This window comes from Mycteria americana, chromosome 1 (genome assembly GCF_035582795.1).
Source record: "Mycteria americana isolate JAX WOST 10 ecotype Jacksonville Zoo and Gardens chromosome 1, USCA_MyAme_1.0, whole genome shotgun sequence".
NCBI lineage: Eukaryota > Metazoa > Chordata > Aves > Ciconiiformes > Ciconiidae > Mycteria > Mycteria americana.
Window position 1 is genome coordinate 37,520,358 of NC_134365.1, and position 25,987 is coordinate 37,546,344.

Below are 25,987 nucleotides of genomic sequence, written 5' to 3' on the forward strand. Positions count from 1 at the left end.
GGGAGGGGGCACAGCCAGGACAGCTGACCCCAACTGCCCAAAGGGCTATTCCATACCATATGAGGTCATGCTCAGTATAGAAACTGGGGGCAGTTGGCCGAGGGGTAGCGATCGCTGCTCAGGGACAGGCTGGGCATCAGTCGGCGGGTGGTGAGTGGTTGTATCACTTGGGTTTTTTTTCCTGGGTTTTGTTGTCGTCTCCCCCCCTCCTTGTTTTCATTTTCATTACAATTTTTAATTATTATTGTTATTATTATATTTATTTTTTTTCTTTTTCCCAATTATTAAACTGTTCTTAACTTAACCCACGAGTTTTCTTACTTTTACTCTTCCAATTCTCTCCCCCATCCCAGCGGGGGGGAGGGTGAGCAAGCAGCTGTGTGGTGCTTAGTTGCTGACTGAAGCTAAACCACGACAACTTAACTTTTTCTTAAGCTCTTTCTTTCTGTCTTTCCTCTGATTTCTAAAATACAGCTGTAGGTGCCTCCAGTACGTTGCTGAAAAAAATGAGTTAATTTAGAGCTGTCCAGTCTATCATAGGTTCAGCTTATGCTCACAGACCACCTTGCCCAGGTGCAGAAACAAGCCAGCTCCTAACCCTTCATTTTTCTGCTAGCAGCTTTGTTCCAGTTCTTACTTGGGTCATGAGGGTCTCTTGCAGTAGCGACACGTGCCTTCAGCTGGACGCAGAGCAGCGTGACAGCAGAGCTCCTGGAGGCACACAGGTTGGGCAGCACCACCAAGGCGCATGTAATGGATGCTCAGACCAGCAGGACTCACTGAACATCCACTCCACACACCCCACCTTGTGCAACACCCCATAGCGTACTCCACACATGCTGTACAAAAAAGGCCAGGGAGTGTGATATGCCAGAGTTTTGGAACGACAAGCAGAGATCCAGGGAGTTACTTAAGTGCCTGCAACAGCAAGCAACCCCGCAGCCTATAAATCTTACGTGACCGAAAGCAGCTCATTGCCTCCAATGGAAATTACTGTTTCTTAAAAATTTTTTTTTAATTCCAGAGCCAACCTACCTAACGACTGCCTCCTTCCCGTAGCTGTATTTCAGGAAACTAAACAACAGCGACGTTTAAGTGATGTTCTGTCTGCAACAGAAGTTTGCACAAAGCTGCAAGCACTGCAAAACAGTATTACATAGCCCCACTAGCGCAGATGATGGTTGGCCAGACACTGGCTGGCAGCGCAGAGGTTTCCTTTACTGGTGCTGCACTCTTGACAAATTTCCTAGCAATTCCACCCAGAATCTTCAGACTTTTCCCATGACTCGTTGCTTCTGCAGCCAGACGTCCATCCTGATAGTGCTCCACAGAACTCACGTCCTCTGCCTCAAATGCCTTGGGCTACCTGTGCTCTGTCCTCTGCCTCCTGTGCTGCCCCGAGAGCCTTGCCACCAACTCCCCGCAGCTTCCCGGCCCCTTCTGTGGTGCTCTGGCAAACTTCCTCACTCTAACATCTCTCTGGAGCATCAGGGCACCCCTTAAAGGAGCCCAGTTTGGTCACCATACTTCCACCATCCATTGATGTCTTACTTTACTTGGAGCAGCTGATCTGTTAACTAGCTAAACTTCACTTTAGTAACCAGAAAATTTAAAAAGCCAACAATAAGGAAGCAGCACCACCTCGGTAGCACAAACATCCATGACAATAAGAGTTGGGTTACGCTATATTTTATCTTGACTGGTACTTACAGATCTCTGCTGATAGATAACAGCGGATACACACCGCTAGAGCCCATAGTCACACATGACATCTTACTGAACATGTGTTATGCCATTTGTCAGATAATGCCTTTCTTCAATCCAGGTATTTGGTTCTCATATTGCTCACCTCATATTACAGTCAAGAGCGCTGAGAAAAATGCACCATGCGAGCAACAAACAAACAGGTGGGCTGGTTTTATATTTACATTTCAAACGGATCTACCCACCCGAGAAAACCTGCATTTGGCTGCTGAAAAGGACCACGGCAGCTCTGCAAAGGTGCTGCGGCTTGTTTGCCAGGTTTGTTTTTAAGAGGCAGCCAACGCGAGTCCCTGCGGCTTGAAAACCGCTCACAACAGAGTGACACGCGAGCCTGCAGCCACCTGAGGTGCTCCTCAGCAGCCGGCCTGGGGGAATTCAAGCCAAACAACAGCCTGCATTCACTCGCCTGCACTATTGATCAACTCGGCTACTTCAATAAATTAAGTCCTTTCTTAATTGTATCGTCCCTTTTTATGCGCAGTGTTATCCAGAGCAGCTTCGCTGGCAAACGACAAGATCTTTCAATACCACCCTCCAAGTAATTTATATGTAAATAATAAAAAGCGAGTCCCAACATTGCTCCCTGCAGCACTCACCAATTAATCTCCTTTTAGCTTTTTACTGCCACCCTTTGTTTCCTGCCCTTTAGCCAATTTCCAGTAGACTGTGCCAACTTTCCACTTAGTCTATAGCTTCATATCTTTTATATTAATAACCTGTGATGCAGAACAGCTTCTCAAACGTTTTCTGAGAAATCGAAGTGCTCATGCAAGACCATCTACTGCTTTTTTTTTTTTTTTTTTTAAATTCTCTGGTAGACATAACCCTGAAGGACTTCAAGCTACAAGCGTGATGTTTGCTTCTTGAAACCACCTTGACTCCCTTTGATCAAAACAGTACTTCTCTAAGTATTTGCCTCACTTGTTCCTTTAAATGTTGTAATTCCTAAAGATTTCTCCAGAAGGCAGATATGAACCTAAAATGGTCTCCTCTGACATATTTGTGGAGTTGTCAGAAAGATTTTACTAACATAATGGAAGGAGAAAAATTCTCCATCATTACCTTCTTATCATTTGCTGTGGTGGCTGGTTCATCGCTGGCAAGGGCCAAATGCTGCCGTCAGAGCCACACCTCTCCCACCGAACGGCTGAGCTGCCATTCGAAAAAATCTCAGGATGAAATTCTGCTTTACAGCTGCAACAAGGCTGATCTTGCTGAGCTTTAAAAAGCAGAATTTCCTGCTAAAAGCTTTCAAATGAACTGTTCCATTATGAAAAATAAATATTTAATTCCATGCCAGAGAGCCTCAGCCATAGCTTGCCTCCTTTGTGCTACTCCAGTTCATTATAAAAGGCTCAATTCTCTAGAGCTCACCAACCTGCAGAAGTCCTCCAAATCTGGTCTTGTAACAGCTGAGCCACTGAATCCTGATTACATTTGTCAGTCTTGGCTACTTGACTTCTCCTCCCATAGCCTGGCACTCTATCAAAGTATCATTTCACAGCACCCTCAAATTACTTTTATATGCCTATTTCTGGATATAGTCTCAGGGATGCTTACCTTTCCTTCAGCTAAATTTTGGTGGACATGCCATACCAGAGCTTTGTCACACCAGAAGTAAAATGTTCTGAAAACTCACCACATTGCCCCCAAGCTTGGGAAAGGACACTATAATTACGGCACAGAAACAGAAGCCAGAGGACTTGGATCCTCCCTCTGTCACGACTCACAGTGCGCCTTAATTTCCTGTGCCTCCCCTTTTCCAGGTCTGGAAACCAGACATTGTGCTTCCCTACCTCTATATAAACAATTTGAAATCCAGTGCTGCACAAGGGCCAAATATGACTGCTGCTTGACGCCACTGCCTTTACTTCCGAGTGCCAAGCTTCCCAGATGGCAGCATAAAGACGTCGTTTCTTAATGCTGGTTTCTGCGCAAGGTGCAGTGTCCATGTATGGACAGAATAAGTTAGGGAAAAACACAAGGAGATAAAGCATTGGGGCTCTCTCTGGGAAGAGAAGGAAGAGATGATTAAGAGAAGGAGGTGCAATGGAAAGCAAATTGGAGCATATGTAACTTCCTAATAAAATTCAGGGCTTTTTTTGCCAGTATCTCTAAATTGAGGTGGCTAGTGCTCTGTCTTTCCTCCTCCTGCCCTCGTACATTTCTGCTGAATTTAGCTGTGAGGGGAACGTGGAAACAAAGCCAATTTTGCTTCCCTTTTGCGAAGCAGTTAAGAGATCCTGAAACGTGGATAGCATATGAACTGGATGTCATATTCCAGAATTTGAACACGTACAGACACTCCACACAAATCAGAAAAGCCCACGAGAAGCTTTGGTTTATACACACAGACAAATACTGCAGCAGCAATTGGCAGAGATGATACTGCTGAGATACTGTGCTGCAGCCATTACATACCCCAGAAACACTGAGTCTCAGCATGCCAGAAAGAAAAATAAATAGGTAGAATTGCATCATTTCGCTGGCACTAAACAAATCCATCACAGTGATGAGGGCAGAGCTGCTGCCTGTCTGGCTGAGGAGAACAGCAGCAGATCCCAAGTGAGGGATACCACACATTCAAAGGGGGGAGAGGGAAGATTGACAGCAAGGAAATGTGAAGAAGGGGCTGTCTGTAGATCTCCTCCTTTTCTTCAGGGCCAGAATCTCTCAGCACTTTTTAAATTTTTATTTTTAAAGCCTCAAAGATGTTCTAAGCAAGGTTAATTTAATAACTTGGTTCCTTCCTAGCAGTATTATGTCATTTGTGTATTTTCATTCTCTCACACTGCTATAGCAAGCAATAAATTCAAGGTCAAATACTGGGTATGGTTAAAACTCCAGCGAGCCAGTTGACAGCGGATGGCTCTCAGCATTTGGGCCATGGGAGCAAAGCCTCCTCTTTTTGTGCTGTCATTGGATGGTTTGCCCTTGCTTAATATTTTATGAAAAATATGTGTCATCTGTTCCTTGACGTAGGAACAGGAATGCAGTTAGAGAGGAAAAAAAAAGGCAAGGTTTGCATGTTTCTTGTTAACAAATACATTCAAATCCCTTTGGAAGGCTCAATATCCTTCACTACAATGTCTCTGGTGGTCAAAAACTGGAATTGTTTGTGGCGAGGCAAGTCAAAATGATGGAGGCATTTAAAACTAGCCCTAACACAAATACTGCATAATCCCCTCGTTATGCCATCATTTGGGAATGCACAGTGCCGTTCCTGCCATTATTTAGTGTTTGCAGAAAACCATCATAAAGAATTAAGAACTGGAGGTGAAGGAGCAGACAGATGGAAGCATAAAGCACTCTTCCAATCGCTCCTGGCATTTTTCTGCTTAAGAGTTGATCTGGTATCCTCTGTGTAATGCAGGATACTATGCTATTGTGGAAGACATCCAGTGCTCCTTTCTGGAGAGCACAGATTTACGTCAGCTTCTGTGAAGGTAGCATGATCTAGGCCTCAAGGGGAGCTGGAGCATGAGAAGGTAGAGAGAGATGGGTGTCTGTCACACTGAAAGGCGAGGCTACGGGGTAACTGTAGACCAGGGAGTGAGAAGGCATCAATGCTCTTCCAGGGATCTGGAGCAACCAGAGGCAGAGCACACAGCTGGAGAACTTATAAAGTTCCTACTATGTGGATGTTACTAACATGCTGCACCTTTGGGAAGGGCAGCATGTTACCTGGATTGGATCACAACCCGAATGGACAATTTGGGAAGAACAAATAAGAAAACTAAGTATATTTGTTTCTCTCCCACAAATGAGATAGTTGAACCTTGGCTGTTTTACCTCGGGAGATGAGGACAGGAAAGGTTTGATGTATATATTGGAGTCGTGCACTTTCAGGTCATGGTCTCCCAGTCCTCGGGTCACTCCAATTGTTGCCATAACTCGAGCCTGGAAATGAAGAAAAGTGATGGGATCAAATCCTGTTACTTGCACTGTGTCAACAGGGAATGAGATAAGGTTCCTGCTCCATAACTGCTAACGTTAGGGATGAATTCCCTTTTTTCTCCCAGAAATGCTAGATTTAACGCAGCTAATCAACTTCTAAGCTTTTCAACACTCACGTAATCTCCATTTCTCTCATTATTCCAAGCTTTGTATTCGTCCACATCCCTGTCTGTGTACACCCATCTTAGACTGTGGCTATCTGTAAGGGACTGGGACTATGGAAACCCAACCCAGTCGCCTCACTGTCCCACGCCAATCTACTAGAGCATTCCTTCAGCAAATTATACTGTTAGTAAACAGGTTTTATAAAAAGGATGAGGAGCCTGATTACTCACCTAAGAAAGATGCAGCCTCTTCCTATTGACATATTGCTGTATATTCCCTCCACCAAGGAAAAGTGCCAAAGGCCACCTTAAATTGCTGAACACACAGGTGACTGTGGCACTGACCACAGTGCTCTCCTCTATGGAGAACTGGTCCAGGGCAGGTCTGCTGTTACCTCAGATCTACCACTTCCTTCCCCAAGCACCTTCCTCTGTGACATGAGCCGTTTCCCAAGAGGTGCTGGGCTCCTCTTCATTAACGTTTCTCAAAAGACTGACCAGGCAGACTGCCTCACAGGGAACCTCACTCTCTGCTCTCTGCATATCACTTTCCCCAAAGTCTAGTTTAGCCGCAGCAGCTTCTGAACAAGAGAGCTCACAGCATCAATAACAGCGAGCAACTGACTCAAAATTATTTTGCCTCACTAACCCCTGGCTCCGTAAGGCAATAAGAAAGTAAATTAAAAAGATGTGCATGAAACGTTTTGCAAATAATTATAAACCTAACCAAATTCTGAGATAAGCTGCAGGTCTGAACCTTCAAAACTTGGACTAATTTTGAAGAGCGTGTATTTTTGCATTGAGATAAGAACCTAATGCAGCAGGGGAGCACTATTTAGAAACACAGCGAGCGTACAAATATCGGCAAACTGACACCACTGCGTCCTTATATTGATCCTATTGCTGCATCCAACTAAGCTTGCTGGGATCAGCACTAATGATCTCACTGTTCTTAATCACGGAGCTGGAAACAAAGTACACCCAAATGGAATGGTTTGTTTCTCCCTCTCAAGAAAAACTATCAGCATTCACACATCAGAAAAATTCAACAGTGAGCTCACGTACACTAGCTGAAGAAGATACGGTTAAGGGGTGTTATACTTGTCAAATCCTGCCCTGATCCCTCCCCTTCCTAAATTAGGGTTTTGCATCTCAGAGCACTTTAAAACATTATTAAATATCCTCCCGCTTTGTTTTCAGTAAACATGAGGTATTTTGCTATCTTCATCCAGCCTAGTTATATTTTACAATGAAACCAGGAACATTTTAAGTCAATTATTTAAGGTGGTCTCATTGTAGCCTACTTACAATGAAAGAAAAACAAAAGCAAACTGAACAGCAAATGACTACGTTTGCTATAAAAATGCTTTTTAGTATGTTGAGCTCCCGCCGCCACCCCCCAAACATGAGACTGATTTATGACAGAACCAAGATATTCTTTCAAGCTGTCAAAGTGATAAAATAAAGAGATACTGAGTGGAAAACACTGGACTGCCACAGGCTAAATCGAGTGGTAAACAGCATAGAATTCCTTCTTCCTTTGGTCTGAGGAAAGCAAACGTGCCCACCTTCTTGCCTTCTCCATATATAAGGGGAAACTTCAAGTCATCTTCCTCAATGGTTTTGTATGCCCTGTGGGGGGAGGACAAACAACATTTATAAAGCTTGCACTCAATTAGTGACCTAGTACCCTGAAACAAGCAGCTGTGATTTAAAAAAAAAAAAAAATCATTATTTTTCCCAGGGATTCTTTGAACCAAGATGTAAATTTTTCTGTGGAAAGATTTTCCCTAAAGAATTATCCATTTCACCAAAAGGAAAAGTGAACACAAGGAAATATCTAACATGCCAAGCTGCTCCTATTGCTTGCAAGGAAAAAGAGGTGGACTGGAATTACATCCTAATCAGGAAGGATATCGTTGGCTATGGCAGCAGCTATACCATAATACAGTGTCATACCCCACCCCCCCCCAAACAAACAAACAAAAATCCAAACCCACCAAGAAGCTAACCAATGACTAGATTCACACTGTTAAAGTGAAATGGTGAGCAACGACAGGATGTGTACACAGTCAACGTGTGAAACAGCTCTCCGATCCTGTTCTCGCCTTTCAGGACCGCTTAAACCAAGACAAGCTTCATGTGCTGAAGAGTCTTAGAAAAACATTTAGTGCTCATTTGACCTTGACTGCAACAGTCAAGGTTGTCAGAGATTTCACATTTCACAGCAGTTTCCCCATGGCCAAGAAACAAGAGAAGTAAATGCTCATGCTCTGATTCTGTTTACCACATGCCTGCGTACTCTACCTTTTACACATCCAGCTGTTGACACTGATGAGGTGAGAAGGTGAGCAATTTTGCCAGTGAGAAATAATAATAATAAAAAAAATAGACAGCTGTCATTCCGACAAACTGTGGAGTCCCATGGTTTGTATAGCACACAATTAAGCTGAGGTGCTGGGGAGCCTCTTTGGTTAAAGTATGTCACCCCAGAGGGTCACGCTTCCCTTCATACCACAAAATCGTTCCTCCCCAGCCTTTCCCTGCATGTTGTCCTTCCCTCCCGGCCCACCTCTGCACAAAGCCCTCAGGATGATACCAAAATCATCCCCTGAGCACGCGAGCCAGCACTCCCTGCCAAAGCAGGAGGAGGGAAGGTGCTGCAGCGGGTCCCCTGCCAGCCACTGCCAGCCCCTGCTGCATGGCTCTCTAGCCGGGCTGGCTGCTCGAGCTCCAGGGAGTCACATTCGATCATGTTTAAGCAATGTTAAGACTGTGACATAAACGAGCAGGAAATTAAAAATTAAGGGTGAAATCCTATATTGTAATCGAACTGTCCCCCTGCTTCACCGAAATATGGCATAGACCTGGCATCAATAAATGGTGCTGCATTACACAGCTATACATGCTGCCATCACCTAGGGAAGCCTCATAGTAGAATAGACATTAAGCCTCACCTTCACATTTCCCAGTAATCACAGGTAGGGCCTATATTAGGGTTTGGCAGCTAGGACAGGGCTAGAAAAAAGAAAAAGCAACCAAAACACAAAGAAGAAACTAGTGGAGGACTCTGTTCCCGTACTACAAAACATTACTAGGTATGAAATCCCAAAAGAGAACCAAGTGAGGTTTGCAAAACCCAGTGGGTGCTTCATGGGAAACCACGTAGTCAAGAATATCTTGGGTATATAACCAGAATACTTGGGCATCTCCATAAGAGACAATACAGTGAAGGTATTTAAATGGCATTTTGTACTAGGGAGGGCAAACAGATTAGCTCTTAAACCAAACAAAAAGGCACAAATCACTACAAGTAGCCAGCATGATAACACTTCCCTGATGTTTAAATCCTGGAATAGCATTTTTTGGGGAAGGATGAGTCAGTCATGGACTTTGCTCTTGTTCCTTCTTTTATTTCCAACAGGGAATAGCTAACAACTCTGCCTCACTCACCAACTTCGATATCCTGGTTTGAATGTGGGGGAAGAATTTTACCATCCCCAACCGCTCACGAGCATGTCCCAAACCTTCCAGCTGGACCTACAGTGCTGGGAGCCCTGGTGAAACCTCCTTGAGGAGGAGTCTGAACTCTTTCCTATTCCTTGCATAGAGTCAGTTGTGCTATGACACCAAGAAAAAGGCTATCAGTTGAGTCCAAATTGGGCAGAGTCAAATGACTAATCAAACCACAAGCCTGACAAGACAACCATTCCTACTGGATTTTCAAGTTGTACATATTTGTTACAAATAGCAAACAAGACTAAGTTGATGTGACTTAACTATTTGCAACCCCCTTTTTAAAGGAAAAAACAAACGCATTCTTTACCCACAAACTATATTATCTGCAAGATAACTACAAATACTTAAGACCGAAGCCCCCACTTTACACTGTCCTGTAAGGAGCCAAAAACAGGAATCAAGTTTTCTTCCCTCTCTCTCCTCCTTCCTCATATTCTCCTGCATAGCACCTCACACTGACTGCGCTTTAGGAAGAAGGAAAAAAAGAAGGGGTGAAAAGGGCATCGTTTAGGCTGGTGTCCTTCAAAAGAATGGTCCCCACTGCTGAGTCCAGCATCTTTTATGGAACCACCATAAAGACCATTGTCCCTAGGGCCTTCAACTGTTACAGAACGGTGCAAGGTTGCTGGAAGAGGCCGTGTTGCAAGTGCTGAAGCTAACTTGTTTCATCAGCAGATTACGAAGGGCAGTTGGCTAGCCTATGACCTCTGAAGCTATGCAACTGAGGGAGGCCCAGAGGGCTACAGTGATTTGTTTTGTGGTTTCTCACAGCAAATCACCTCTTGGGCTCAGAACTTGGGTGTCAAGACTCATCTCAAACACGCTTTTTTTGTTGATGTTGCTATTGCCTGAAAAATTTTCAGTGCTTGAAAAACAATGCTCAGAACCGCAACCACAGCAGCGGAGCTGGCACAGACACACTGAAAAGCAACCTGAAACACTCTAGAAAAGTACCTATGTCCTGCATTACTAGCGAAACAGAATTAATAATATATGAGTGTGTGGTTTGCTGCAAGAGAAGGATGAAGGACAGCTTTTCAGCTAGCAGCTTGGCAACTGCACTGGGGAGAAGGAAGAAAGGAAGCTATGAAGTTCATTTTGATTTATGCCCTGTGAAACCTCCTGTACTTTGTACGTGTGTTTATTTCACACAGGCTACAACCTTCTGGACTATTTAACTTGTTTTTATGTAATAAAGTTGCATTTATACCTTCCTGTGCTGTTTAGAGTGTGCTGTATATAAAGATATAATATGGCAGTAGGTATATCAAACACAGACATATGGAGAACCTGAGGGGGTCGTTTGGCTTTTTTAGTGCCAACATGGCCTTTTTCAACCATCTACGTAATTCAGCCTAGCTCACTGTTTTAACATACACAAACACAGGGTTGCAATCCTCCACTCTCCCCATCTTCCTTATCCGCATCCCAGGAGGTCTCAGTGGCCACCAGGGCATGACAGGACAGGTTATAAAGACAAGGCTATGCTATTGCTTGCTGCTCTGAATAAGCCTAAATCCTGTCAAGTGCTTCTGCCACGTAAACCTCTATTTTTCCAAATGGAAAAACGGGGGGGTGGAGGGGGGAGTAGAAAAGGCAAGCTTGTGCCCAGCTAGATCTAGCTGCATTTTTTTCAGTTAACTTCGTTTCTTCTTTTCATTTCAAAAGAATTATGAAATGCTACTGCTGTCCAAAAATACTGAACTAGGGCTTGACATATGTACCACCCACAAAGTTACATTTGGACTCAGGATCAACATTTTGGAAAACTGGGCCAAATCGCACCAGGAGCCAAAAGAGATGTCAGAACGAAAGAACTAGGACTGACATGATGTTACTCATATGCTAACTGGAATCTGCTCTAAATACATGGCGAAATAATCACCAGAAGCTGCTAAATGCACAAGACAATCTACAGAAGAAGTTTCCTACAGTGCTGAGGTCATTAGCAGTGCTTTAGGCACTCTTTAAATAAAAGATTACCAAAGTTACCTGCATATTGCTGGGTCAGAACTTGGAAAAACTGGTCAGCTCCCAAATACAGATTTCAAAGCCAAAATCCTAGGTAATTTCTTACATGTGTTACGCATTCTCCTGCCATATAATTTGTTCTTAAAATTGGCCTTCTGAAAACACATACAAATTCACGTAAGAGTAGAAGTTGTTGATGACCAAAAATCTACATTAGATTTTTTTTTTTTTTTTTAAAACAACAAAGTGTGTAAAGTTACCGGTCATGAAAAGTATTGCGTTGGCATCCCTCGGCACAGCAGATGGTGGCAAAAACACAATCTACCCTGACCTGGAAGGCTCAGTTCTGTAAACGACAGGGGAATCCAAACTCTGTGCTCTGCTTTTCCATAGCACTTGGCTTTAGAAAGTTTGTCTGTATTCCACATCTCTGCTAGTGACACCTGATAGTAAACTGAGAATTAAACCTGAGGAAGAGCAAAAGGAATCATCATCAAAGGGCTTTAGCTTGAAGCATAGAGCAAAACCCACCTGTGGCAAAGCAAGCAAGAAAAAGCATTATGGCTTCAGAAATGTCCTAGTTCATACTGAGTACAAGGATGAAGGCTCTCCTTTGAGACACGTTTGTGGATGCAGTGTATTTCTAGCACTGATTTGCTACCACTCTATAAAAAACCCCAAAACCAGAACCACCTCCAAACACCCCCCCCCCAGCTAACCAACCAACTTCCTGCCCACCCAAGTTCAACTTTCCTTGGTCATACCAATAGAAAACCAGATTTTAATCCTTGAGCAACACAAAACTTGATAGAAACTGGGTTTTTTGCCCTCCCACACAAGGAATCAGTGGATTGGAGCTAGCCCTTTGGATAACAAAGCTTAAATCACCAACCCAAAAGGAACTGCTTATCCCTACTGTCTATTGAACTACAGGCATTAAACCAGTACAAGTGTGTGCCTACTACCAAGAAGAAAAATGTGTAGCACAGGTTAGGCACAGAGCCACTGAAAATTATGCAATTTATGGCTGGATCCAGCCATAATTTTTTAAAAATGTCCTTACACATATGTGCTTCTGCAGAGTCAGGAACTCTAAATCCAGACAGCACTGTCTGATACTAAGTACCCTCTAGGTAGGTTAGCTTTAATGTTCCAGTGCTTCAGTATCTTTCCCCTATTATTCATCTGGCATATAGTTTAATGAGGCAAAACTACGATAAACAAAGATAATAAAAGCACACAAACTGTAGTAATGTTTGTTAAGAGAAAAGATGATGGCAAACCCAAATGGATTAAAGTCAACAGATGCATGGGCACATACGCACAGAACAGTTTTTAGGGAAACTTCTACTCTAAACCAAGATACTCTCATGGGGTTTCTTTCAGGTAAAGAGGAAAACATACAAGTTTTAAAACATGTGTTTTTCCCAGAAAATTCCAAAACTCCTTCTTCTGAACCTGAAGCTGTACAACATTTCATTTTGCAAATCCCAGTTCTGTCTACCCATCTACAAATTAAAAAAAAATAAAGTATCTCAGCATGGCTTGTACGCATATACGATCTCTGGCTTGGTCAAATCAGCCCGGCATGTGAGCTCTGGACCTCCAGGGAGCCTTCACTATGGTGTAAAGTCTTAAGACGGAGTCTGGACTTTGTCTGGAGAGGACATGTCCCCCAGCACCACATACTCCTGTGGCAGAATTCTCCTAAGCAAAACAAACTCCATCCATCTCGGCTAGCCCATTTTAAAGATTCAAGCACTGGCATCCTCTCTCAGGCACTTCCCGGAGCGTGGCTGATTTTTTTAGTCTCTATTTAGCCTCTATTGGAGCATTAAGAGACAGAAGTGGAGGAAAAGTCATGGAGAAGGCAGCCAAGTACCTAGACAGCTGCCTAAAAAAGGGGGAAAATCAGGAAAAAAATTAACTGAGGGTATTTATAAGCACCCTCCCCTTGCTGCTTTTGTGCTCAGGAGGCTGGGAGGGACAGAGCAAGTATACTTGCTACTTGTGACTGGTTGAGCTTCTGCCACCCATGAGTGACTGAAACTGTGTGCAGACATTGCAGCTGCACATCCAGTGGATCCACGTTCTGCAACAGTCTCACCAGGCCAAGTTTTGGGGTTTTTTTTCCAGTGAATTTGCTGTCTTGAACACTTCTAAAAATTTACTTCATCTCTTCTACTTTTAAAAGACCAACAGGAAGGTTTGTCAGCAATTTACTCTGGAGATAGAGGGGTAGGGGAAGTGGGCTGTTAACACCCTATGGGCTTAATGCACTGTGATGGACAGAAGAACCGTTTGTAAATTCACATTTTGCTGTACTACTTGTTAAAAGGATGTGGTGAGGCATATGGGAGAAAGATTGCATGTTCGCCTCGCAGCGCCTGCTCCACACTTGCTAGCTGGGATCCTCTGGAAGGAAAGGAGATTGCTGCTAAGGAGGAGTCGTGGAGCAAACTCTTCTGGGAAAGATTGCTGTAGTGTAGGATGGGGCAGGCAGTGAGACACAGCAAGCAGAGACCTCATCATCTCACAGCAGTGCTGGAAACTCCTCTGAGGAGCAAGGGGCCTCCTCTCAGTCAGGAGCAGAGCCATAAGTCAGTCCTGGGTGGCAACAGAAAGAAAGAGGATTTCCTAGGGACCCAGCAGAGGTTATGTCAAATTTGTGCAGCTTAGGGAAGCCAGAGAAAGCAGGAGCAGGGGAAGAGACTTCACCTTACCAGGAGGAAGAGTAGTTTTTGCTTGGGTTTTCAGACTGAAGATTAACTTATTTCAGTGTAGTTTCTGTCTGATAAAACAGAGCTCTACAGACTGGGAGCCTTTTGTTCACCCTTACATGTGTGGCACCTGATCTCATGCCCAGGCAGAGTTCAACAGCCATGCAGGGACAGGCCTTAGATGTGCTGCTTCCAGAAGGAGACGCTCCTGCAGGACATGACTCAGACCAATCTCATTCTTGCCAGGCTCACTTGGCCCCAGAGAGGCCCTTTACAAAGAGGTTTACCCCAGACTCAAGTTTTCTCTTTTGTTGCAGCACTATTACTTTCTTGTTTCTGCTTTCCCCTGCCCCGAAGACACTGGCTCAGCTCCTGTGGCATGTGTGCACTTGGGGAGAACAGAGCCATTCATCACTGTCAGGAGATGTGCTGTACGCAGCAGGTCAGCTCTCACCTCCCGTTGCTCCTGCAGCGAGGACTGCAAATCTTGAAAAGATGCATAACATGCACATTGCAAACAGCCATTCATCATCGCAGAGCTGTGCCCCAGACACCTAGGCACAATCCAGCAAGCTGCTCCGGCTGTGCGCACCGAAGAGGCACGTCCTGTCCCGCTCCTGGCTACCTCGCAATGAGAGACGAAAGCAAAGGCAAAAAAGGCAAGGCAAGTAGCCGTGGATTACGGTTTCTGCTGCACAAATGACATCCTATCTTTCCCTTCTCCAGAAAGGCCCAGTGCTGCAAAGGTGGCCCATAATCATTAAATTATGAAAATGTAAGTTGCTGGGAGGAAATTAATACCAGGCATGACTGGGGAAAAGGCTGCTTTCTTGTGAAGTAATTATGAAATTAAAATTTGATCTCTTTCTGGCGATTGTACAAAGGATACGGCTGAGGTCTTGAACACAACAATACAGCCAGGATTTCAACAGAAGAAGCACAGAAGGTTTCACTAGACAAAAAAGCTCAATTAAAAGGGGGGTGGGGGGAGGAAGAAAGGATGACTTTTTGTAAATTACATGAATTTGGCTAAAAGGCACAATCAAGCAGGTTATGGCAGAGGGTTTTCAGACTTCCAATTACTTTTTACAAGTTGGAATCAAGCTGTTAGGAAATGCAGCTTATCTGAATAAGACTAATAATGCTAAGCTAATTAGACCCACAGGCATTAGCCAGCAGATAAATTCAGGCCGAAAAGAGGGACACTGTCACTTTAAATACTGCCTTGGGATCGGTGGAAAAGCTAATGAGGAGTGTCAGTTGGGGCTGTTTTATTAGGTGGTTCTCCAGAGGATATAGCCCGAGGTTTCTGTAGCAGGGCTTCTGCGCTTGATTCAATAAATCAATTTATATTAAAGGGGGGCGCAGCGCGGGCGCCTGCTCCATAAAGCATTTCTGTGGCATTTCTCAATCTGCTCAGGCACTCCTCGGGCAGGCTACCTGAACGCGCTGTCAAAGGACATCGAGCCCAGCAATAAAGAATAAGATAGCGGCCGCATTGGCAATATTTGTTCAAATGAGCTCGCGCATTACCAAGCAAAACATGTACGTTGGCTCTCGCCAGGGTATTCTGGATCCCCAATAAGTGATTAATGAGAGCCTGGTTTTTGTGAGCCAGAGTCTGAACCGCAGACGGCAAGGCGGGCTGCACAATGAAAGCAAAAGGCATCCATCCCAAACAAAATAAAACGGCTTGAAAAGTGAAGTTGCTTTTTTAATCAGATGCTTAAGAGGCTGAAAGACATTCCCTGTTGGAAAGAAAAGGGTCAGCACAGAGCAGGCTGGCAGCTTTCCAGGCAGTGGACAACATTGACTCTAGAATAAAATGGGTTTTGCTTAGCGCTCGCCCCAGGGCACCAGCCTCCCTGCTTTGGAATAAATCAGGCAGACGGGCAATTCCCCGGCACGGGCTGACCCTCAGGTGGCTAACCGTGTGCCACAGCACCCCCTCGCCCAGACACACGGACACGGAGGTGGCGAGGGCTCCGCTGCCGCCGTGCATACGCTCAGAGGCAGCGCCCAAATCCCCACTCGCTGCCGCCGTGGGGTTCAGCCCATGATGCATGGTGGGTACCACACCAGCTCGGACTGTTTTTGACAGGATGCAGCTCAACTCTGTGCGCTCCTGGAGGGCAAAGGAAGCTGCCAACAAATCAGGTCAAAAAATAGACTAGTTATCTAGGGCTCTTTTGCCACCCTAAAATTAAGTCAAAATGCTAAAGCTCTGATCCGGAAACAAGCATTTAAAGAACTCCACTTCAACGCGAGCAACAGAAAGGCCATTGTTTGTGTTCCAAGGAGGAGCAAAAAATTAATTTTGAAACCACAAAAGCTGATGCCAGTTGGTAGTGCCTTCTGGATGCCTTTGGTTAAGTGCAGCGCTGTACGGCTCCTCCGGCCCTGCAGGAGGCAGAGAGGGGCACCCTGGAAGGAGGGACACAGTAAGCCAGAAAACCAGGTTTTGGGAAGGTGTCTAGGATACAGTCAGAGCAAAGTACTTCAAAATTGTTCACAATGGATTTACCCATAAGTAACGAAAACCTGACCAACTGTGTCTTAACTTTTAAAAAAAAGGCGGAGACAGAGAATACTAATTCTGCACAGTCCTTTAAAGGAGCAGTTATCATCAGGCCTGCTTTTTTCCCCCTGTGTATTTCTACCTCAGGCTACCCACACCCCTTTTTAGCGCTGGCACCACTTTGCTTATATGGCCACTGAGTCTTCCCTGATGTTTCTGTTGCCAGGACTTGTCAAAGCCACCAGAACTACCCTCTCTCCGATACAAGTTTAACCTCTGCAAGCCATGGGCCTGAAAACCCCAGCCCAGAGACCCAGCTGTGAAAGACTGTCAGTAACACAGACGTCTGCCAGCAAATTACAGCTCGAGACAGCTTGGAGGCTTGTTCAGCAGGAGACACAGCTCTTAAGATGCCTTGCCAGCTACACCACGCGTTTTGCAACGCTTGCTTAACTGCAATGCGCGTGGGGCAAGGGTGCAGGAGGGGTAGCTCATGGTCAGCTCCCACCTAAGTGGGATTTATTTTAGATAAATTTAATACAGCGGATTTCTTATGCCAACAGCCAATGCAGAGAAAGGAGAAAGGGTGGGAGAGCCAGAGGGAGAAGGGAAAGGCTGGTCTCAAAGCAGTTACAGGCAGCCTGGACTAGCGATGCGGTACACATCGCTGGATCAGTGGTTGTCCTAATGCTGTGGGGAAACTTGGCAGCTCTGCTACCACTGTGGGCTGTTGAGACAAAGCCAGTGTGGAAACTTCACATGACAAGGAAAAAAAAAAAAAAAAGGAGAGAAAGAAAAAGCAAAAAGCAAAAAAAAGGGCAAATGCATTATGACAGGCCCAAAGACAATAACCTTTTGTAATCCAAACAAGCTGGGCAAGCCAAGCCATTGTTGAGAATCCGAAAAGCTCCAGAGCACAGGAGAAGGGTAAAAACGAAGAAAAAAAAAAAATCATGCAGCTTCTAATAGAAAACACAGAAAGTGTCCTGAATTTTAAAATAAAACAGTTCATTTTCCTGAGGAAACATCAGAGCAGAGAGAGTTTTACACCCTCTCGCTAAAGGAGTTGGTAATTAAGTGTAAGACTGGCTGTTTCTTCCTAACATCACCTGCACCTCTCTCCATGTACGCGCAAATGTCAACACACAGTGAAGTCACTGACCAAAAAAAGGTTTAGATAATTGATCTTCTGCATTGTAAGTGATAAAAGTTTGGCAGCGTTTTAGTGTATCAAGCTCTGGCTAGCCAAAGCTCCGTCTGACGTTTTCTAGAAAAGGAATATATATGCTAATTTATTCTCCATGATAGATATTGTCCTTAGAAACAAATGCAGAACAGACGTGTCCTCAGCCACTGTGTCCTGATGCATCAGTTAAATCTAGGAATTAGGGAAGAAAATAGAAGCAAAACCCTTGAAGTGGAAAATGGCCACTATGAAACACCAGCCACCTCAAACTATCGCCTCTGAGGACCCACCAAGCTGGAAATCTAATGTCTTGTCCACAACCTCAACCATTAAAATTGACCCAGACTTTTGGATAAATAGAAACAGATTGCTTCTCCTCTGCTTAGGAGATCACTGCTCACAATTCGATGGAAAACAAGACTCCCTTGGGCAAACATCCTGCAAAAAGAAATGGATCCTTATTTAGAAGGACTCTGATTTAGATAAATGTACGGCGATAGAGCAATTCCCTCACCATTTTATTGTCCTGAGGCAAACAAACAAAGAGTTAACCGGTGCACTAGCTGTGGGATATGGAGCAGATAAAAGATCCTGATTTTTTTTTATTCATGACAAAAACGTAGCTCCCATTTTCCGCTTCCAGCCAGAAGTCAAAAGGAACAGCAGGGAGAGGTAGCCTCATCACAGTCTCCACATGCTTTTGTTTGGCACAGGCCACCTCTTTCTGGGACAACACTGAGGTGAATTCAGACTTGAACTTTCAAGTCACAGCTTAAGTATTTATTCCAGAATAACTGCTTAAACAGCTAAGCATATTTGTGCTAAACTGGTGGTAATTTTTGCATTGACCATATTAGAATCTGTAACTGGATCAACATGTGTCCTACACTTCAGGAAATTCAGAAAAAATCAACAGGAAAATCAACTCTCTTCTCCCCCCTGCCATATGCTACAGTTAAGAGAGTTCACACACCAGTACTGAAAAACAATACATTGAATCAAATCTGCCATCCATTTAGATTTACCCAAGCTCCTCTACCATACTCATTATTCTACATTTAAAATTTGCATTCCTTCTTATTTATTTCTTCTAAAGCCAAACAGGATTAACTATGCAATAACCATTTTGAATAAAGTGAAGTGCTATGCACAGATTCACAAATGAGGTACAAACCGATAAAAAGAATTGTCTCTTCGTTTAATTTTTAACCATTCCAACCCTGTCTGCATCCCAACATTCCACTGGTGATTTTGACTGGAAAAGTCACAGTAAGCAGAACCTCCACTGAGCTTTTTGATATGGCTCTCAAGTTCATTTGGAACCTCTAGTGTGCACAAATAGTTATTTTTCCCTCTTCATGCTTTACTTGGTATTTATCAACATCAAATTTGATCACTGTGATGCCCATTCACGTAAATCACTTAGTTCTTTGCAGTTCCTCACAGCCCTTCTTGGTTATTAGGAAAAGAGCTGTTGCGTCACCTGCCAGTGCTGCAACTTCAACCATTCTAACCTCATTTCCTTTCCAGACCACTAACCAACTGGGGAAATGCAAAACAACTCCCACAAACCTGGAGAAACCTTTGCCTTGGAAGGCCTCTTTGCCTTCCAACCATGATGAAAGAATTCTGCTCTTACCCTCCTCTGAGGAAGTTCTTGGCCTATGATACTTCTGTAGCTCTCCCCCAAATTAGAAGGTTTGGGTTTTTTTTTCCTTCCCCCCTGCCCAATAGCATCTCACATCTTGAAAAACAGCTTTTAGAAGTCTACAGGAAGCCATTCTTTACTGATGCCTTCAGAGACATCCGGGAGTTTAATAAGAAAAATCCCTTTGCAGAAGTGGGAGAGTGTCTCATGATCTTCCAAATGTTTTGCTCTTTAAGTCCTCAGTTGATCCAATGTTCTCATTCTGTTCCTATTCTTTTGCTCATGCCTGTAGCCTTTTAAAAATGTGAAGTCATCATTCTCAGGGTGAGACTGCATATTCTGCTGGCAGATGTTCAAGATGATGGACAATGACGGTTATTCCCAGATTAACATGTTCTGTACAAACACTCCAGATAATATTAAACTTAGATCATTATTCTGCCATTAAAACATCATTATATTTATGGTCTGTAAAGTGCGGGACAAATCAGAAGCATGTGGAATTGTAGTTGCATGTGAGCATCCAAGTCTCCAAACCTACAAGAGTTCAGGCTTTTTAACCCCCTCCATTCTTTCCCTTCCTGAAAGGACATTTGCTAAGGATGCTAAAACACAAACAGCATGGAACTGAAGACCATTGGCATATATAGGGCCTTTGCCTTTATACGTCACACATAGAGCCCACTACAGCAAGGATTAGGGCTTCTCTAAGTGAGTGGGAGTCACTTGAGAAGGAGCCTCTTGAACCGACACAAAACAATGAAGACATTTAGCCAGAGACAAAAAGTCATCGTTCTTGTCTTCACTTCATTAGGTCAATGCTATTCATTCAAGCCTTTTCATTTTAAGCTGGCTATGACTTTTATTCAGATAGGCCCATGTCTAAAACAATTCCTCAAGGGTTACCCAAAGCAGGGGTCAGCTGCACTGGAGTATGGGAGGCAGCTCTTCCCTTCTGCAAGTGTTCCTCGGCATGCAAAGGCATGACAGCCCACTGATCCAGAATCTATATAAAGCTACTTCCAGATCAAAAAGTTGTTTAGCTTTCAGGAAGACCACCTGCCACATCTTCCCCTTTACATGCTTGCTCCTCTTTGAGTGCTCACACGTTAAAATGAACCAAGGTCCTGGCTCTGGAGGGAGGTCAACTTATTTAAAATGTTAACTTCTAAAAGAAAAATACATCTGAAAGAAGGAAATACCTTTCCCTTTAGTACGCAGGTGTACACCTCCATGTTTGATGCAGTTTACACTAATCAAAGACACGTACAAACAGGCACTGGTTGGGGAGAAGGCTGACCCCATGCTGAGAAGGACACATTCTTACCAGCCAGTCATGTTGAAGTCACGGTAGAGCATCCTCTTTCCAACTTCCTTGCGCTGCACCCTCCGTGGAAACTCTAAATGTGTGAACTCATTTCCCAGCAAGTGGGGCTGCATGTAAGCCTGTGGGAGGAAACCAAGCCACAGATACCACACGAACATCATAAAACAGGACATCATCTATTTTTAATAAGGAAGCATTACCATCCCTTCCCGCTCCCTTACCACACACATTACTTTTTTCCCCCCTTTTTAAACAAGGGGGATGATGAGCTCCATTTCAGCAAACCGTGTGCATATACACCAGTTCTGACACTGCCTGGTGTCCGGCAGCAGCCTTACAGAGAGCAGTCCTCTTGCCCTCAAATCCTTCACTTCTCCCTCCTCCTCAACATTTCGGATCTCTAAAGTACACCTCATCCACCGACCCTGAAGGAGTCTGCAGGGCTTCATAAAAGAGAACACATGTTTTGTAAGTCAGCGACCTGAGAGAAGGGAACAATCAGAGGACAAAGCCATAGAGCACACAGAGACTGGAAGGGGTGCGTGGGGAGTGAAGCTCAAGCTTTTTGACTCCCAGTTCAGCAATGCCAACAACGCACACAACCTAATACTACCACCACACTTTAATTTTCACTGCCTTGAGAAAAATGTTCCCTTTTACCTGCCTAGTGTGCTGCACCCCTTTGCATGAGACACTGCAAATAAACACGAGTTGCACACCACTTTATTTTCTCGTTTTCTAAAAACTACTTCCTTTGTACAGAATACACTAAGAAAAGCAGCAGCAGTTCTGTGTCACAACCGCAACTAATGTTTTTGACTGTGTTAGCATTCAAATACTGCTGCTGCTGCCCTTTCTGGTGTTGCTGTTCTGCAGATGCTGGGATGCCTCTTTGCTAGAGCTGTGCCCGAGGCTCATGTACTCCAGAGCTGACTGTACTTGAGCGCATCACGAGACCCTTTGTCCACCACACAGAGTTTTGGTTTGGATTTATACACAGCTCACCTGACATGATAGGTTAATCCTTAAACCTCACTCATTTTTCTTTAGTATTTGCATAAACAAGCCTTTCTCCCTCCCTCCCCAAAGCCACATTGCGAGCGAGCTCTTCTGAAGACACAGTCAAATTGGCTAGGGAACTGAAAAAAGTTGCGTTTCTTAACCTTTCTGCAGATAACTCTTTTTCCTTATCCAGACAGTTAAGGCAATAAAGTCTGTCTTATCTCCAGCACCAGCTGCCGTCAGGGCAGACCAAATGAGCTGGCTTTAGTTTGTGGGTTTGTCATAAATCTAGCGCTCATCAAAGGTGAGCAGCAGGAAGCAGTGGAAGCCCTTATTGATCTACCTGGCAGCTATCATGCAGATAGTTCACAATAAAATATTTCCTGCATTTAAGGGCCGAGCCTGCTCCCACTCAATTTAATAGGAGTTGGATCAGGCTCAGCACATCACAGCGCTAACCTTCCATCAAGCTTGTCCCCATTCCTGTCGCCAGACATCCTTCCAGAAAACACCTCAGGCTCGGCTGAAACGGTGCTGAGGGAGATTGCTGTGTGTAGCCGACAAGATTGGATTCTGCTTTCAAGAGGCGGCTTTCAAGCACGCAAATGTGATCTTGACATTGTGATCCCTTCCTGGAACAGGAGCTCCATCAAATTCTCTCTCCCTGTACAGTTAAGGGAATTACATATTTTTTCCTGCAGTATACCGTCAGCCAAGGTCCCCTTCCCCACCCGAATATTGTTTTCAAGGACCCTCTAATTGGATCACTGTTCCTCATTACAGAAATGGTTGAGAAGCACTAGTGACTTTTGAGAGGTCTAGCAGTATTAGTCCAGATGAGGCTTTCCATACTACCAGAACTCTGGATTCTTTATTTAAAGGTACATGTAAACTTTTTATTTATTTTCATTCCAGTCACATAAAAGATGGAACATTCCTAATGATTTATTTGATGTATTGCTACACATTGACAGTAAAGCACTGGACTTTTTTTCATGTTTTTTTAATTCTTTCTAGTCTATGATATTGTAAACAATGAAGTCAGTCTGCTTTGAAAGCGCAATTCAGTTCACTTTTAAAAATGCACAGCCTATCTTGATTAAATCATTACAAACCACTTCTAGCTAAAGACTACTGTCGCCTCCCTACAAAACAAGAAGCCTTATTTAAAGCAAAAAACCTCCTACCTGAGATCAAAATGAAGTCATTTAACCTTTAGATTATGAGATTACTTATTAGGCTGCATCACAGGTCCAGAAGAAAAAAGGTTACAGGCTTTTAGCATTTTTCCCCTTGAAAACAAGAATTTCCTTTACTGAAAAGGTAAAGCGATTGGGAGAGACTGCATTTCATAAAGATTTACTCAGATGGAAAGTCTGAGGTCACAAGTGAAATAAGATTAATAAAGCTGGCAGAGTTACCAGTGGGCTGCTAATGTTCAAATAAGATTTCTCTTCCGCAGCCAAGCCTCAATGCTTGATTTACAATCCAGGGATCTTAACTTGATTCTAATATTTTTGGCGTCAGTGGAACAGAGGGAAAAGAGCAATTTGGAAGTTTCTGGTGCCTGTGAGCTGAATTCTTATGTGAAGAAATGGGGATTTTTGTTGTTTTTTTTTTAATTTTCTATATTTTTTTACCCTTTTCTTTTTAACAGTTATTTTTGATGCTTCACTGGTAATTCTACAGAAAGAAGAATGCTCTGCTATAAAACTCTGCTGCGACTTCCAGTTGGGTTTGTTGAGAACTGTTCTCCATTTACCACGAGGCAGGACTCTTCTCCCTCTCTACCCCAATCAAACGGTGCTGGGCAGCAGAACCAGAAAATAAATAAAAAGCAACGCTTTAAAAAGCTACAGATCTTTCAAGTAGATATACAAGCAGACACCATGAAATCCCCTCAAGTGATTAAATGAGAAACAAAAACGGTAAGTGAACTGACTACCAGAATTTAATCTGTGACGAGGCACCGTATTTTCCATTTTTTCATTTGTTTAGTCTCTATTTGCAAGGATCTCAGATCAGAAACACCATTCAGAGAACTTAAAATTTTATAAAAAGAGTGACTATCAAACACTTTCTATATCCTTATGAGGTATGTTCAGACAACATTGTTATTCTGTGTTATGGAACTGGAATATTTTCCATCATTTTTTCTTTCAGAAGCTATTACAGTTTTTTGGCATAAATCTGGCATAATCTGCATCATATGTTTTTGGTACTCTGCCATTTTATGGTGTATTTTGTGGCTGGATGCATTACATTCAACATTAGTTGTTTAAAATGGAGTCCGCTCAAGGAAACATTAGTCACATTTCTTTCAAAAGGCCATTTACTTCCTGCTACGTTTCCCGGTGATCAGCAAAGCAAACATGAAATTAAGATAAACTCAGACTTACACACTAGTGTGTCAGTTAATTAGGTGGCAGGGAACACTGCATGTATCTTATCTTACCTCAATAAGGGCTGCTGATGCCTTTTCCAGCTTCTCCAGTACGTACTGCTCTGGGACATCACCGGCACTAGAGGTTTCACTGTATTCTGTGTTATTTTCAGAATTGCTGTTTTCCTCTACATCAACTATATCTTACAACTTTATCCTCTTACCACATTGTGCCATTTTCTCCAATAAGATATTCTACAATATGGGACTACTGCTCACAACAGCATGCACAACCCAATGCATCCAGAAGTTTTGCAAATTACTCAGCCATTATCATATGGACATGTTTAGTCCAAACAGATATTAAACCTAAAGGAGGTAGTGGTAGAAGGAAAGAGAGAAGTGGGAGCCAAATCCATCCCTGGATTGGTCTCTCCTCTTATGAAAGGCCCAGGACCCTTCCATAAAACCACACATCTCTTTTACCACAGCATTGTGCAATGTGTCAGATGGCCAAAGCAATCCTACACTGGGTGATGCACGGAGCCACAAAATGTAAGAGAATTAAGACGCGTCTGACTTGTAATTGAAGCACTGAACTGACATTTAGGAGATCTAGGTTCATTTCCTCTTCAGACTTGGATTCCCCAAGCATCTTTCAGCAGATAAATTAGTATCACTTAATCCTCACCTGAACAATGAAGTAAAAATAGGTCCTCTTTGAACCCATGCCTGTCTGGGGTCATGAACTTCTGTTTGAATGGTGCCAAACACGAAGAGCATCCATGGCTCACTGCCACTGACAACCACTCAGTCTCTACCAGTAGTAAAGCCTGCCCTGGTAGCAGCAGTGCACCATCTTTGGTCTGAGCTGTGAACTTCTGGGGCACTGCCTGGCTACACACATGGACACAGTATGCAGTAACATCACACTGACCTCACATGACATCTTCAAAGTGCAACTTTGATAACTAATAGAAATACACTCATCTGCAATACACTCATTCATTTTAAACACGTTTTCCAAGGGAATAAGTAACAAAAACTATCCGTTTACTGTTGCAATTTAGACTATCATGACTGAAATTAATAGTCTCCTCAGAAGATGAAAGGAAAATTGCCTCTGGCAGTCATTGCCTGCGCAACTGCTGAATGTACCAGAGCAGTTCCCAGTCAATAATGGATTTTGTTCTCCCTCAAGATACACTGATATGGGAAGCCAGGGCTTTCCTGGAGTAGGTGCTGTGTGAGCTCTCCTGCCACAGTGCTAAAAAGGAAAGAGGAAAAAGGAAAGAGGAAAAAGGAAAGAGGAAAAAGGGGAGAGGAAAGGGGAGAGGAAAGGGGAGAGGAAAGGGGAGAGGAAAGGGGAGAGGAAAGGGGAGAGGAAAGGGGAGAGGAAAGGGGAGAGGAAAGGGGAGAGGAAAGGGGAGAGGAAAGGGGAGAGGAAAGGGGAGAGGAAAGGGGAGAGGAAAGGGGAGAGGAAAGGGGAGAGGAAAGGGGAGAGGAAAGGGGAGAGGAAAGGGGAGAGGAAAGGGGAGAGGAAAGGGGAGAGGAAAGGGGAGAGGAAAGGGGAGAGGAAAGGGGAGAGGAAAGGGGAGAGGAAAGGGGAGAGGAAAGGGGAGAGGAAAGGGGAGAGGAAAGGGGAGAGGAAAGGGGAGAGGAAAGGGGAGAGGAAAGGGGAGAGGAAAGGGGAGAGGAAAGGGGAGAGGAAAGGGGAGAGGAAAGGGGAGAGGAAAGGGGAGAGGAAAGGGGAGAGGAAAGGGGAGAGGAAAGGGGAGAGGAAAGGGGAGAGGAAAGGGGAGAGGAAAGGGGAGAGGAAAGGGGAGAGGAAAGGGGAGAGGAAAGGGGAGAGGAAAGGGGAGAGGAAAGGGGAGAGGAAAGGGGAGAG

At 44.0% G+C, this 25,987-nt stretch overlaps 1 protein-coding gene across 1 annotated transcript in view; it reads right to left on the minus strand.

Moving 5' to 3' along the window:
• The window catches only part of PPM1H (protein phosphatase, Mg2+/Mn2+ dependent 1H), a 142,278-nt gene that overhangs the window by 11,175 nt on the left and 105,116 nt on the right, over positions 1-25,987 (minus strand). The window contains exons 6-8 of the mRNA XM_075494798.1: positions 20,715-20,833; positions 7,394-7,457; positions 5,557-5,664 (exon numbers count right to left, since the gene is read on the minus strand). Coding sequence (XP_075350913.1) covers positions 5,557-5,664; positions 7,394-7,457; positions 20,715-20,833 — 291 coding nt within the window. The remainder of the gene's footprint in view (positions 1-5,556; positions 5,665-7,393; positions 7,458-20,714; positions 20,834-25,987) is intronic.